The sequence below is a fragment of the Salvelinus alpinus genome, chromosome 9, assembly GCF_045679555.1.
Source record: "Salvelinus alpinus chromosome 9, SLU_Salpinus.1, whole genome shotgun sequence".
Lineage (NCBI taxonomy): Eukaryota > Metazoa > Chordata > Actinopteri > Salmoniformes > Salmonidae > Salvelinus > Salvelinus alpinus.
Genome location: NC_092094.1, coordinates 41,133,041 through 41,147,393, shown reverse-complemented (window position 1 = coordinate 41,147,393; position 14,353 = coordinate 41,133,041). Strand labels below are relative to the sequence as shown.

The 14,353-nt window shown below is 46.2% G+C and overlaps 1 protein-coding gene across 2 annotated transcripts in view; it reads left to right on the top strand.

Annotated features, from left to right (window-relative positions):
• The window catches only part of LOC139530083 (sphingomyelin phosphodiesterase 3-like), a 44,727-nt gene that overhangs the window by 14,174 nt on the left and 16,200 nt on the right, over window positions 1-14,353 (top strand). The window contains exons 1-2 of one of the 2 annotated variants that reach the window (XM_071326161.1): window positions 4,023-4,262; window positions 9,259-10,970. In XM_071326161.1, coding sequence (XP_071182262.1) covers window positions 9,600-10,970 — 1,371 coding nt within the window. In that variant the 5' untranslated portion in view covers window positions 4,023-4,262; window positions 9,259-9,599. Of the gene's footprint in view, window positions 1-4,022; window positions 4,263-9,258; window positions 10,971-14,353 lie in introns of those variants that run through there. The other variant, XM_071326160.1, reaches the window with a different exon arrangement.

The window sequence follows — 14,353 nt, the reverse complement described above, 5'->3', positions numbered from 1 at the left end:
GTCGTAGAGCTTGGTCATCGGTGTTACAGCACCCATGTGAGAATGGGTAAGGAGGCAGGTGGGGTCCAGATGTGTGACTGAGGGAAGGTTGGGGTCAGAGTTCATAAGTCGGGGACAGAGAAACAGGGGACAGGCATGGTGCAGAGGTTAGTGTAAGTCGAGGCACGGTGGGGGGAGGGGCACAGTACATTGCATGAAGTGTATGATGGCACATCAGCTCATTCTTATTGATCCAGCATGATCTAGATTTGAAAGTATATTTAGTGCAGCTGCCCAATGGCAGTGTGAGCCCATATAGGCCACAGCCCAGAGGCATGCTGGGTAATTCTGAATCATCATCGTAATCCCCCATGTCAGTAGACGCCAAGCCAAGAAGGTCTCTTTATACATAGCCCAGCAGTAATACTCCACAGCACTACTGTGTACTATTCCAGTTCTCTCTTTCTCTTTTTCTCACACATCTGTTTTCTTCTTGGTACCCCTTTAAAGTACAGTAAATGTCTCTTATACAGGGTTGGGTAGGTTACTTTCTAAATGTAATCCGTTACAGCTAGTTACCTGTCTAAAATTGTAATCAGTAATGTAACTTTTGGTTACCCAAACTCAGTAACGTAATCTGATTACTTTCAGTTAGTTTTGGATGACTTTCCCCTTAAGAGGCATTAGTAGAAGACAAAAATAATCCATCAAATGCATGGTGTGTCATAATAGTGGTCTCTGACTCGCTCAGGTGGAGCAAACTTAAACGTACGCCTTTTTTCAATGCTGATTTGACTGTCATTGAGAAAACAGAAAGGTTTTCACAAACATCCTTTCTGAATTTAAAAGTAATCCAAGAAGTAGGCCTAATCATCTAGTTTTTCGAAGGTATCTATAATCTGTACAATATTTTAGCTGGTAATGTATCTGATTACAGTTATAGTTTTTATTAATCAGATGAATGTAATCGGTTACACCCCAACCCTGCTCTTATACCTGTGCACAGTAATAACTCTTTAGTTACTCACCAACAACCTTAATTAACAAGCTGTTACATAATAAATGAGTAAATATGTTTAATCACTAAATAACACAAACATACACAAACAGAGCCCAATTTCCCTGTGCAAGCCCTTAGAGGGAAGCTTGAGGAATGATTGTTCCTTACTAAAAAGCAGGTGGCAGGAGGGGCTGATTGAGTTATAGTGATGATTGCATTGTGGTAATAGTGATGGCATTATCCATTTCCTCTAACAGTATTACATTCCCAATTACACCAAGCCCAGAGCACACTGTGGCTCCCACATGGGCTTCCGAGTGGCGCAGTGGTCTTAGACCAGTGCAAGAGGTGTCACTGCAGTACCTGGTTCGAATCCAGGCTGCATCACATCCAGCCGTGATTGGGAGTCCCATAGGGCGGTGCACAATTGGCCCAGTGTTGTCCGGGTTTGTGCGGGGTAGGCCGTCATTGTAAATAAGAACTTGTTCTTAACTGACTTGCCAAGTTAAATAAAGGTAAAAAATTATAAAAAATAAAACTGTCCTGTCCGGCATAGAAAGGGTGATGAAAGAGAGAGAGAAACTAATACAATGATCCAATGGGCCAGTCTTCTACCAGCATGCCAAAAACAACCAGTGCTGCTGAGAAAAACCATTGAGACTGTTTGTCCGGACACAGCCAATCCAACAGCAACAAAACAATAATAGACTGACCCTGATACCATAGAATATTCAGAGCATTTGGCAAAGATGCTAATCTGGCCAATATGCTTTCTGGGTTTGGAAAGGCGTAATGATGATGGATTGATTGTCTAATGAGGCTTTGGGAGGTATTGTTTTCAGCCTGCCTTTCTCATAGGGACTTAGTCAATAGTAGAAGCCAATCTTATGACATTTAAGAATGACAAATGCTTATTTTTACCGCACGTGGACAGACTAGACAGGGCCAGGGGTCTGTTACAGAGACCTGAGTTAGTGCGTCAGGGTGTCGTTCTGCCTGTTGGAGTGTGGATCTGAATTACACCTGAATGCTCTACCTGTGTCTCAGGCTCACTGTTATTAGATTGCTTGTTCAAATTTTAAAAGGTACCTGTATCCTTGACCAGGCGTGTGTGTTTGCCAGAGGGTGTGTGTGTATTTGATCCAAAGTGCAGTTTTGTAGCGTTAAGGTTAGACACAAACATGTGTGTGGTAGGGGAGTTGGAGGTGGGCAACATTCACCACCACACACCAACAGGCCTCGCTAGTACCTGAGTGCATGTGACTAGGTCACCATGACAACCGAAATCCCTTAAGCATACTCGGAGTAGCGTCACCGCTGGCTCTGGAAGTGGAGGAAGAGCGGGAGGCAACTTTCAAAGCTTACGGGGAGGAGAAAGAGATCCAGAGAAGGGCCATCCTTAGGGGAGAGGGAAACAGCAGTGGGTCTGCATATGCTCCAACTCTGTTCTGATCGTTTTGGATCCTACTGGTCTGTTGTAGTGCTATGCTCTGAACACAGACATCTGCTGGTGTCTCTGGTCGTCATTACTCACAATGTAGCAGCATCGTACACTTATAAACACTCCACAATTCTGCACCATTAATAATGAAACAGAAGGAAACCACCACAGCCGGCTAGATGGGCTACATCGATCTCTGTGGTCACCGGATACTTAGCAGTACATCACTAATTTGCCCACTCTAAAACGTATTGACACAAACAGAGCCTCCACACACAAGCACACACACAACATACACACACACACACACACACACACACACATGCACACGTATTCACCCAGGATTCAGCAGGAGCTTTCTCCCTTTGTCATTATCAGTATTGATCCAATGGAGGAGAACATTTCGTAAAACAAATCCATGGGGAGCTGTTGAGGCACCCGGACCCCATTCATTTGTCATGCTCGTCCGCATTGAAGCTTGCTGATGAGTCTCTCTGGGTTGGTTATGCTTCAGTTGAGTGTGAATTTTTCAGGCAGGAAGAACCCTTGGGTAACTTATGAAAGATGCCAAAACATTGCTTGGAGATATACGACACGATTATTATCCAAGTCGTTTTAATTCCAAAACAAACACATGGTTGGCTAGCTAGATGAAACAGATACGACCCCTCTCAGCGGGGGATCTATTCCTAGATTCCTTCCAGCAAACAGATAACAGTTGTTAGTCATGTAAACACAGTAAATATCAGAGAGCTGACTACTGAGTTAGTTACTCAGGCAGTCAGACAGCAAGGCTCTCTCAATGTCAGTACTAGATGGAGGTCAGGACACTGCTGTGCACTCTGTGGGTGTGTGTGTTTGTATGTGTGTGTGTCTGTGTGTGTGTGGGTGTTTGTATGTGTGTGTGTGTGTGTGGGTGTTTGTATGTGTGTGTGTGTGTGTGTGTGTGTGTGTGTGTGTGTGTGTGTGTGTGTGTGTGTGTGTGTGTGTGTGTGTGTGTGTGGGTGTTTGTATGTGTGTGTGTGTGTGTGTGTGTGTGTGGGTGTTTGTATGTGTGTGTGTCTGTGTGTGTGTGGGTGTTTGTATGTGTGTGTGTCTGTGTGTGTGTGGGTGTTTGTATGTGTGTGTGTGTGTGTGTGTATGTGTGTGTGTGTGTGTGTGTGTGTGTGTGTGTGTGTGTGTGTGTGTGTGTGTGTGTGTGTGTGTGTGTGTGTGTGTGTGTGTGTGTGTGTGTGTGTGTCTGTGTCTGTGTCTGTGTCTGTGTCTGTGTGTGTGTGGGTGTTTGTATGTGTGTGTGTGGGTGGGTGTTTGTATGTGTGTGTGTGTGTGTGTGTGTGTGTGTGTGTGTGTGTGTGTGTGTGTGTGTGGGTGTGTGTGTGGGTGTTTGTATGTGTGTGTACGTGTGTGTGTGTGTGTGTGTGTGTGTGTGTGTGTGTGTGTGTGTGTGTGTGTGTGTGTGTGTGTGTGTGTGTGTGTGTGTGTGTGTGTGGGTGTTTGTATGTGTGTGTGTGTGTGTGTGTGTGCGCGCGGGTGTGTGTGGGCGTGTGGTCTTGTGTGGCTACAGACTGCAGAAGCATTAGAAGCTGTCGAGATTTCTATCTCTTCCTGTGCTCAAACCTTGACTACAGCATTATTTCACTTTTTATGTTCTGCCCGATAACAAGTAGTGTGTTCAGGCAGAGATCGTTACATTCAGGCCTGGTCATACTGTAGGTTCAGCATTCTGCCGTCTAGCACCACCAGGGGTGGGCTACAGTGATGCACTGGCCTGTCTTCAGCAGGAGTGGACCCAGCAGAGCAAACACTGCAACAAAATAGCAGATTGTTTCTGACAGCCTCTCTGTAAGTGTTCTTCTGTGTTTGGTTTTGTCACTGTGCATCTGTGTCTCTGAGAGAACTGGTGTTTGTGTATGAGTGTTTTATGTGTGCGTATGTGCAAATATGTCTATGAAACTGAAAGTAGATAGGATACTATTCATACTGTTTTTGCAATGTGGCACTGTGGTATGCATGTCTGTGTGTCCTTTTTATGTGTGGGTTAGAGACAGAGAGAGACAGAAATGATGTGTCGGCTCATACACAAATGTTCTCTATCCTCACTGTGGAGAAGTATGGTTAGTTGAGTCTGGATAAGACATAGGGTGACTGTTTGATAAAACAACTGGTGTTTTTCTCTCCATTTCCCCCTATTGATCCTGCCATCCGTCACCAGGGTTGGGGAATAACGTATTACATGCAATCAGTTACATGTAATCTGATTACAACAAAACTGTAACTAATCGGTTACGTTACCAGCAAAAATGTTAATCAGATTACAGATACTTTTGAAAAACTAGATGGTTACTTCTTGGATTACTTTGAAATTCAGAAAAGGATGTTTGAGAGAAAAACAACACATTATGACACCTCTATGTGCATTTGATGGATACTTTTTGTCTTCTCCTAATGCCTCTTAAGGGGAAAGTAATTGTGGTGGAATATTCTAATCAAGTGAGAGACTTTGTCATTTCTTCAAACAATCATCTTTATTCAATATCAATTAATTATTGCTAAAATGAGGCTGGTCGACCCCCCACCCCCCCACCCTTGAGTGTTGGACCGAGTAACCTAACCTTCACACAAATGCAGAGTACTATATATAGCTGACACTACAAATGCTTAGTCATGGTTGGCTCCACCCATCCCATGCAGATTGGGGCATCATAAGCCACTCTGGGTTCATCCGGTCGTTTTCTGCACAGGGTTGTTGTCTTAACCCCACCCTGGTTTAGTTTCCTAGATGCAAGGATGATTTTGAGACAATGAGGGATTGTTCTACTCCTAAGCTATCCCTAGTAAAACACATTCTTGTCTATGTAATGCAGTCTTTAACTCATTTGTCAGCTCAAGCCATCTCTAGTGACCATACGCCCAGATTAGCTGCAGGGAACTAGAGTGGAAACCATACAAACACAGACACTAGTAGGACAGAAATGTCTTACTATAAGTGAAATATTTATTGTTAACCATTAATATCAAATAAATCAGGTAAATATGTAATTTTTCTCTCACTTTATCCAAAGTAACCAGATTACGTTACAGATCCAAAGTTACATTACATATAACAGTTTTGGACAGGTAACTAGTAACTGTAACGGATAACATTTCAAATGTAATCTACTCAACCCTGTCTGTCACCCACCCCTACGATGCAGAGGTGCAAAGGGAGATAAATGATGATGAGGACAGGAACCGGCTCTGCACCTGCTCTTTCTTTCCTCTCCATCTCTCCTCACTTCTTCTCTCCTCCGCTCTTCTCTTCACTATATCTCTCTATCTCTATCTCTCCTCTGCTTTCTCTCCATCTCTCCTCTGCTCTTCTCTCCATCTCTATCTCTCCTCTGCTTTTCTCTCATCTCTGTCTCTCCTCTTTTCTCTCTTCTCCTCCTCTTTTCTCTTCTGTCCTCTGCTTTTCTCATCTCTCATGCTCCAAAACATTAGGTGCATGGTGCTTCTGCTCGTGCATGCAGATTTGCTTTGTCTAATTTCATAAAAGGGTCCAGTGTTGTTGTACTCTGTGTTAATCACCATGACACAGCTTTAACCTGTCACCCTGAACAGTGAGATGCATTAAGAATATTGCATATGATCAAAATATATTACGCTAGCTGATTCAAAACAGTAGCCAAAGCACAATAAAAAGAATCAGTGCCAACACGAGAGATTTTTGGAAGCCAAGTCTGAGGCCTCAATATGAATAGTAGTAATTACAGTTGTGCTGGTGCATTATATTCCATACATACGGTGAGGCATTGAGCGCTATCTTGCTGTCATCCGGACATCAAGATACCAAGATGATCTATCTAGCCAACAAAACCTGTACAGTTTTAAAAATACAGTATCTTCCAGATAAAAATTGCTCATATTGTTGTATATACATCATTATCTTGTTAAATGAAGTGGCACATACTCTATATTGAAGATAGAATAGATCCCCGTTATTATCGCTTCATTCCAGCAAACACTGACAGTTTCACATTGGAAAGGAAATAAGCGTGTCAAGACAGCTAAGAAGAGTTCACATTGAAATGGCTTATCATCGGAGCAAAACCTATTCACAGTTGTCCCCACTGCCATTTCAGCCTAGAGGAGAAGGTCACAAACAGCCCCGGGTGCTGCCTGAACTCCACTTCAACATAGTCATGGTCAGAGGTCCAGAGACAGATGCGGTTAGTGTGCAGCCAGCCTCATCCCAGGGCTCCTCATTTAGCAGATAGACAGACAGACACAGGGCCTGCATCCCAAATGGCACCCTTTTCCCTATATAGCGCACTACGTTGTGCTGTATGTCATCAGGGACAGATAAGGCCCTGGTCAAAAGTAGTGCACTATATAGGGAATAGGGTGTGATTTGAGACACAGACATGGCCTGCTCTGGGCACTATCTGTCCCTGATTTCATAGAGCGTGACGTTCCACAACATGATAGAAAGTTTGACATTAATCATAGTGGTGACAAACAGTGACGTTACACATGAGGAGACACTATGTAACCAGAGATGGTCTATAATCTTGTAACAGGCTTTGATGTACGAGATGGATGATCAGGTGATCTTATTAAGAGAGCTAGTAGCATCAATATATTTCTGATCCATTGAAAGTTTTTTTGGCATCAGTCCTAAAAGGACTCACTAACTGCTTTGTTATCCTAAAACGTCCATTGACAGGGACTGCATAGTCCATTGACAGGGCCTGCATAATTCATTGACAGGGACTGCATAGTCCATTGACAGGGACTGCATAGTCCATTGACAGGGCCTGCATAATTCATTGACAGGGACTGCATAGTCCATTGACAGGGACTGCATAGTCCATTGACAGGGACTGCATAGTCCATTGACAGGGACTGCATAGTCCTATGACAGGGACTGCATAGTCCTATGACAGGGACTGCATAGTCCATTGACAGGGACTGCAAAGTCCATTGACAGGGACTGCATAGTCCATTGACAGGGACTGCATAGTCCATTGACAGGGACTGCATAGTCCATTGACAGGGACTGCATAATTCATTGACAGGGACTGCATAGTCCATTGACAGGGACTGCATAGTCCATTGACAGGGACTGCATAGTCCATTGACAGGGGCTGCATAGTCCATTGACAGGGACTGCATAGTCCATTGACAGGGGCTGCATAGTCCATTGACAGGGGCTGCATAGTCCATTGACAGGGACTGCATAGTCCATTGACAGGGACTGCATAGTCCATTGACAGGGACTGCATAGTCCATTGACAGGGGCTGCATAGTCCATTGACAGGGACTGCATAATTCATTGACAGCAGCTGCACTATTCTTTCTGTTTCGTGAAACAATGACATTTTCATATGATCCTGATCGATTCAGAGCAGCATACATAATGGTCGTTTATACAGTGTTTGTGACACGGTCTTGCCCCAGAGTCACGGTGGCACACTGTCCAGAGTCATATTGCTGTTGCTGTGCTGAATATGGTTTGGTGGCTCTGGGGTTAGGCTAAGGCCAGTGGCCCTTCAGTGTTTCAATTCATGAATTAACAATTCATGATTTATTTATATTGTGTGGATTTCTTCACTTTCCACTCAACCCTATATTTATATAAGCATACCCCACTGAGTGCGTCCTGTGTCTGATCATCGTTTACAGCAGTGTTATTTGCTATGAATTCTGCCAATTTATGAACCATGTTTTGGCACTAAAACCATTTGGTGTTTTTGTTGTGTTATGTGAAAAACAAGTCTGATTTTGACTGTTTAAACACACGGAGAAACTATCAGAAACTGTGGATCACATGTGATGCAGTATTTCTAACCATTGGGGGACATTAGGGATATGAACAAGGCCCATTTTGCTGACCACACATTTTCATCACAGTGAGTCATTGCACAGCTGATGCCCCTTCCCTTTTTTCTCCCTCTCTCTCTTCGACTCTCTCTCCCTCTATCTTTCTGTCCTCCCTCTCTCTCTTCGACTCTCTCTCCCTCTATCTTTCTGTCCTCCCTCTCTCTCTTCGACTCTCTCTCCCTCTATCTTTCTGTCCTCCCTCTCTCTCTTCGACTCTCTCTCCCTCTATCTTTCTGTCCTCCCTCTCTCTCTCCCTCTATCTTTCTGTCCTCCCTCTCTCTCTTCGACTCTCTCTCCCTCTATCTTTCTGTCCTCCCTCTCTCTCTTCGTCTCTCTCTCCCTCTATCTTTCTGTCCTCCCTCTCTCTCTTCGACTCTCTCTCCCTCTATCTTTCTGTCCTCCCTCTCTCTCTTCGACTCTCTCTCCCTCTATCTTTCTGTCCTCCCTCTCTCTCTTCGTCTCTCTCTCCCTCTATCTTTCTGTCCTCCCTCTCTCTCTTCGTCTCTCTCTCCCTCTATCTTTCTGTCCTCCCTCTCTCTCTTCGACTCTCTCTCCCTCTATCTTTCTGTCCTCCCTCTCTCTCTTCGACTCTCTCTCCCTCTATCTTTCTGTCCTCCCTCTCTCTCTTTGTCTCTCTCTCCCTCTATCTTTCTGTCCTCCCTCTCTCTCTTCGACTCTCTCTCCCTCTATCTTTCTGTCCTCCCTCTCTCTCTTCGACTCTCTCTCCCTCTATCTTTCTGTCCTCCCTCTCTCTCTTCGACTCTCTCTCCCTCTATCTTTCTGTCCTCCCTCTCTCTCTTCGACTCTCTCTCCCTCTATCTTTCTGTCCTCCCTCTCTCTCTTCGACTCTCTCTCCCTCTATCTTTCTGTCCTCCCTCTCTCTCTTCGTCTCTCTCTCCCTCTATCTTTCTGTCCTCCCTCTCTCTCTTCGACTCTCTCTCCCTCTATCTTTCTGTCCTCCCTCTTCTCTCGGCAGGTTCTGAAGCTGAGATGGTACTGAGATTCACGTCTTCATAGATCCGCCTTCCTGGTGTCCATGGGTTCCTTCTGACTACAGCAGCTAGTTCTACGTCATCAAGATGATCTCCACCCAGAGACTCTAGTTCCTCATTCCTCCATTGGAGGGCCACTGCGGTGAGGGGAGGGGGAGGGTGAAGGAGCCTCCTGTCATCAGGCAAATAGCTGCAGAGCCTGCTGGTGAAAGCGAAGGGAACCATGTAGTGTTCATTTCTCCACCCAGGGGGGAGGGTAGATTTGAGTCAAGTTTGTTTTCCATTGATTTTAGTGTGAGAGTGTTTTATGTGAGCCAGAGAGGAGATGGTCCTCCACACCTCTCCCTACTCCAGTGCCTTCCTGCAGTGCCTCACTAGCCTGTCATGGGGCTTCATCTTCCCTTGCTACTGGCTGCTGGACCGCCTGCTAGCCTCCTGTGTGGCCACCTCTCTGGAAAAGCGCCGGCGCTCCCAGGACCCCTGCTCCTTTGTGACGCTGTATGTGCTGGTGTCCACTCCGCTCTACCTGCTGCTCCTCTTGGCCTCGCTGCCCTTTGCTCTGCTGGGATTCCTGCTGTGGGCTCCCCTGCAGGCGGCCCGCCATCCCTATCTCTACACCCACCGCCGCCCGAACAAGCACCAGGCCGAGCAGGGGGCCGCGGCATCACTGGCCGACTGGAGGCCACAAGGCCGCAGCTTCTGCTTCGGCAGTGCCAACGTGTGCCTACTGCCAGACTCCCTGGCACGCTTCAACAACCTGTCTGAGACCCAGCGCCGTGCCTGCGAGGTGGGAAAGCGCATCCGTAACGGGGCCAGCCGGCCGCAGATCAAGATATACATCGACTCCCCCACCAACACCTCCATCAGCGCCGTCTCCTTCAGCAGCCTGGTCACGGGGTTCCCACGCACCTCCTCACTGGACCAGCGGCCTGACAACACAGCCGAGGCCGAACCCCTCACTGAGTGCCCTGTACACAATGCTAGTGCAGTCTGCCCAATACACACTGCCAGTGCAGACTGCCCCATACCCCCCGCTGGTGACGACTGCCCCATACACCCAACAGGGGACCAGAGCTCCTCAGATTGTCGCGTCCATGTAGCTGGTGGAGAGAAAACACCAGAGTGTCCGCTTCACACTGCTGGTGCCCATAACAGCTCTGACTGCCCTGTTCACACCACAGTGGCCCAGAACTCCCCAGACTGCTCCATGCACGCCTCTGGGGTCCAGATCAGTATCAGTGCACCAGATCCAGACCCCCCAGAGGCCGAGACAGGAAACCACCAAGGCGAGGGTGACGCGGAGAGCCTGACAGGGGGGGTGCCTTCTAACAACACCCTGTCCCACCGCACCTCCATGTTCAAGAAGCACAGCGGCCGCAAGCGGCGCCAAGGCGACGACGGCATCGACCACGAGATCTCGGCCTTCTTCCCTGCCAACCTGGACTTCCTGTGTCTGCAGGAAGTGTTTGACCACCGGGCCACGTCCAGGCTGAGGCGGCAGCTGCACCACTACTTCCCCTACATCCTGAGTGATGTGGGCCGCTACGCCTGGAAGGACTGCTGCTCCCGCTTCAAGTTCCTCAACAGTGGCGTTATGCTGGTCAGCCGCTACCCCATCCTGGACGCCCACTATGAGTGCTACCCTAACGGGCGAGGGGAAGATGCCCTAGCAGCCAAAGGAGTTCTCTTTGTCAAGGTTAGGTGTTTTTTCTCTCTCTCCTAATGATAGCATTGGCAAGTGCTGTAAATGTGTAAAAGGCTGAAGGAATGATCATAATTAGGGTATCACTTTGAGTGTTAACAAGAAGTTACTGCTTCTTATTGGACCAGAACATTGGTAGAGGAGCTACATTTCCTCCAGGCTGCATCCTCACATCTGGCTGCTTTTTGGGGTTGGATGTGTTTCCACTGTTGTTAGACAGATATATTCAATCTTACTGTTGCAGAAACTTTGTGAACACAACAACGTTGAATTATTTAGGCATAGTTCCCTGTACCCTTGGCTTGGGGGTAATTGAAAGTTGAAAATCTCTCTTGCAATTTTTTGCAGAGACCAGCAAAAAATAAATGCCCTTTTTTTATTCAGTCTCAAATTAAATAATACATAACTGTAGACCTTATTTTTCATTTGAGGGTTGCAGATACAGGACCAATCAAAAGTTTGAACTCATTCAAGAGTTTTTCTTTATTTTTACTATTTTCTATATTGTAGAATAATAGTGAAGACATCAAAACTAGGAAATACACATATGGAATCATGTAGTAACCAAAAAAGTGTTAAACAAATCTAAATCTATTTTATATTTGAGATTCTTCAAAGTAGCCACCCTTTGCCTTGATGACAGCTTTGCACACTCTTGGCATTCTCTCAACCAGCTTCATGGGGTAGCCACCTGGAATACATTTCAATTAACAGGTGTGCCTTGTTAAAAGTTCATTTGTGGAATATTTTTCCTTCTTCATGCGTTTGAGCCAATCAGTTGTGTTGTGACAAGGTAGGGGTGGTATACACAAGATAGCCCTATTTAGTAAAATACCAAATCCATATTATGGCAAGAACAGTTCAAATGAGCAAAGAGAAACGACAGTCCATCATTACTTTAAGACATGAAGGCCAGTCAATGCGGGAACATTTCAAGAACTTTGAAAGTTTCTTCAAGTGCAGTCGCAAAAACCATCAAGCCCTATGATGAAACTGGCTCTCACGAGGACCACCACAGGAAAGGAAGACCCAGAGTTACCTATGCTGCAGAGGATAAGTTCATTAGAGTTACCAGCCTCAGAAATTGCAACCCAAATAAATGCTTCACAGAGTTCAAGTAACAGACACATCTCAACATCAACTGTTCAGAGGAGACTGCGTGAATAATTGCCTTCATGGTCGAATTGCTGCAAAGAAACCAGTGCGAAAGGACACCACTAAGAAGAAGAGACTTGCTTGGGCCAAGAAACATGAGCAATGGACATTAGACCGGTGGAAATCTGCCGTTTGGTCTGATGAGTCCAAATTGGAGATTTTTGGTTCCAACCTCCATGTCTTTGTGAGACGCAGAGTAGGTGAACAGATGATCTCTGCATGTGTTGTTCCCACCGTGAGGCATGGAGGAGGAGGGGTGATGATGTGGGGGTGCTTTGCTGGTGACACTTTCGGTGATTTATTTAGAATTCAAGGCGCACTTAACCAGCATGGCTACCACAGCATTCTGCAGCGATACGCCATGCCATCTGGTTTGGGCTTAGTGGGACTACAGTATCATTTGTTTTTCAACAGGACAATGACCCAACACACCTCCAGGCTGTGTAATTGCTATTTGACCAAGAAGGAGAGTGATGGAGTGCTGCATCAGATGACCTGGCCTCCACAATCCCCCGACCTCAACCCAATTGAGATGGTTTGGGATGAGTTGGCCTGCAGAGTGAAGGAAAAGCAGCCAGCAAGTACTCAGCATATGTGGGAACTCCTTCAAGACTGTTGGAAAAACATTCCCGGTGAAGCTGGTTTAGAGAATGCCAAAAGTGTGCAAAGCTGTCATCAAGGCAATGTGTGGCTACTTTGAAGAATCTCAAATATAAAATATGTATTTTTTGGTTACTACATGATTCCATATGTGTTATTTCATAGTTTTGATGTCTTCACTATTATTCCACCTTGCTATTCCCACATCTAGCCTACAGCATGTCTTTGATTATAATTTTGTGGGCTGTCTATTTATACTGTGACAGTATTTATTAAGTCCAAAACAAGGGGTTCAAATGTGAATTAGCACAGGGCAACAGGAACAAATTGTAGAATATTTAATATTTTTAAGGATAATCTTCTGTTATAGCTGTTTTCGGGCATTCGAGTTGCTCCAGAACTACAGACCGCTGCTATTTCAGAACATGAATTAAGTCATATTTAGCTAGTCTAACCCATTTCCACCAGTGAGCTTCTGGCGTGGCAGCGCCATGCCGTGAGCTGCAGGTGACTGACGAGGCTCCATTGGGGAGACTGATGACAGGCAGAGCAAAGCAGAGTTTGGGTTCATTGATCACTAACCTGCGAGGTTGGGGCTATATGGCTAGGGCTGTGTGGCTGGGGCTAGGGCTGTGTGGCTGGGGCTAGGGCTAGGGCTGTGTGGCTGGGGCTAGGGCTGTGTGGTTGTAGTTGTATAGCTGGGGCTGTGTGGCTGTGTGGCTGTAGTTGTATAGCTGGGGCTGCCTGGCTGTAGTTGTATAGCTAGGGCTGTGTGGCTGTAGTTGTATAGCTGGGGCTGTGTCCGGGGTTGTGTCCCAAATGGCAGCCTATTCCCTTGGTGCCATTTGGGATGCATCCCTGGTTCTGGCTGGGCTCCAGGTCCTGCTGGGGCAGCTCAGCAGTTCTCAGCCTGAAGGTGATGATGGGTCTGGGAGATGCTGGCTGACAACAAGCCTGCTAAGTTCTGTATGCACCTTTTAGTTCCACCACTCTGACAACCATGTTTGATACCTCCCCCTGCTGCTTATTGATTCACATAACAAGCTCCTATGGCTTTGCCTCTATGTGCCTCCCTCCTCCGTAGGGTCATTCTGGGTCATCATCTCACTCTCTCCAGAGCTCCTGTAGGACTGACCCTTAGCTTCAGGGTCCTCGTGCAGCTTGACCCCACAGACTAGTAGGCTTTAGAAAGAATGATGTATCCAAGGGGTCTTTCTCTGAAAGATTGGGAATCTTGTGACCAAACAAACATTATCAAACCACATGGTAATTTTCCTCTAACAATGTACGTTCTTAGCAGACCTACATGAAGTGTAAGTGGCAGATTTCATTTGCAATACAAAGTGACAAACTCAGACATTACAAAGACATGAGCTCCGGAGGAAAAGGGAAGAAGGGTGAAAGGGAGGAAGAGATACAGGGAGAGAGGGAGATACAGGGGGTAGATACAGGGAGGGAGAGAGATACAGGGAGGGAGGAGATAGGGAGATACTGGGAGAGAGAGAGAGAGAGAGAGAGAGAGAGAGAGAGAGAGAGAGAGAGAGAGAGAGAGAGAGAGAGAGAGAGAGAGAGAGAGAGAGAGAGAGAGAGAGAGAGAGAGAGAGAGAGAGAGAGAGAGAGAG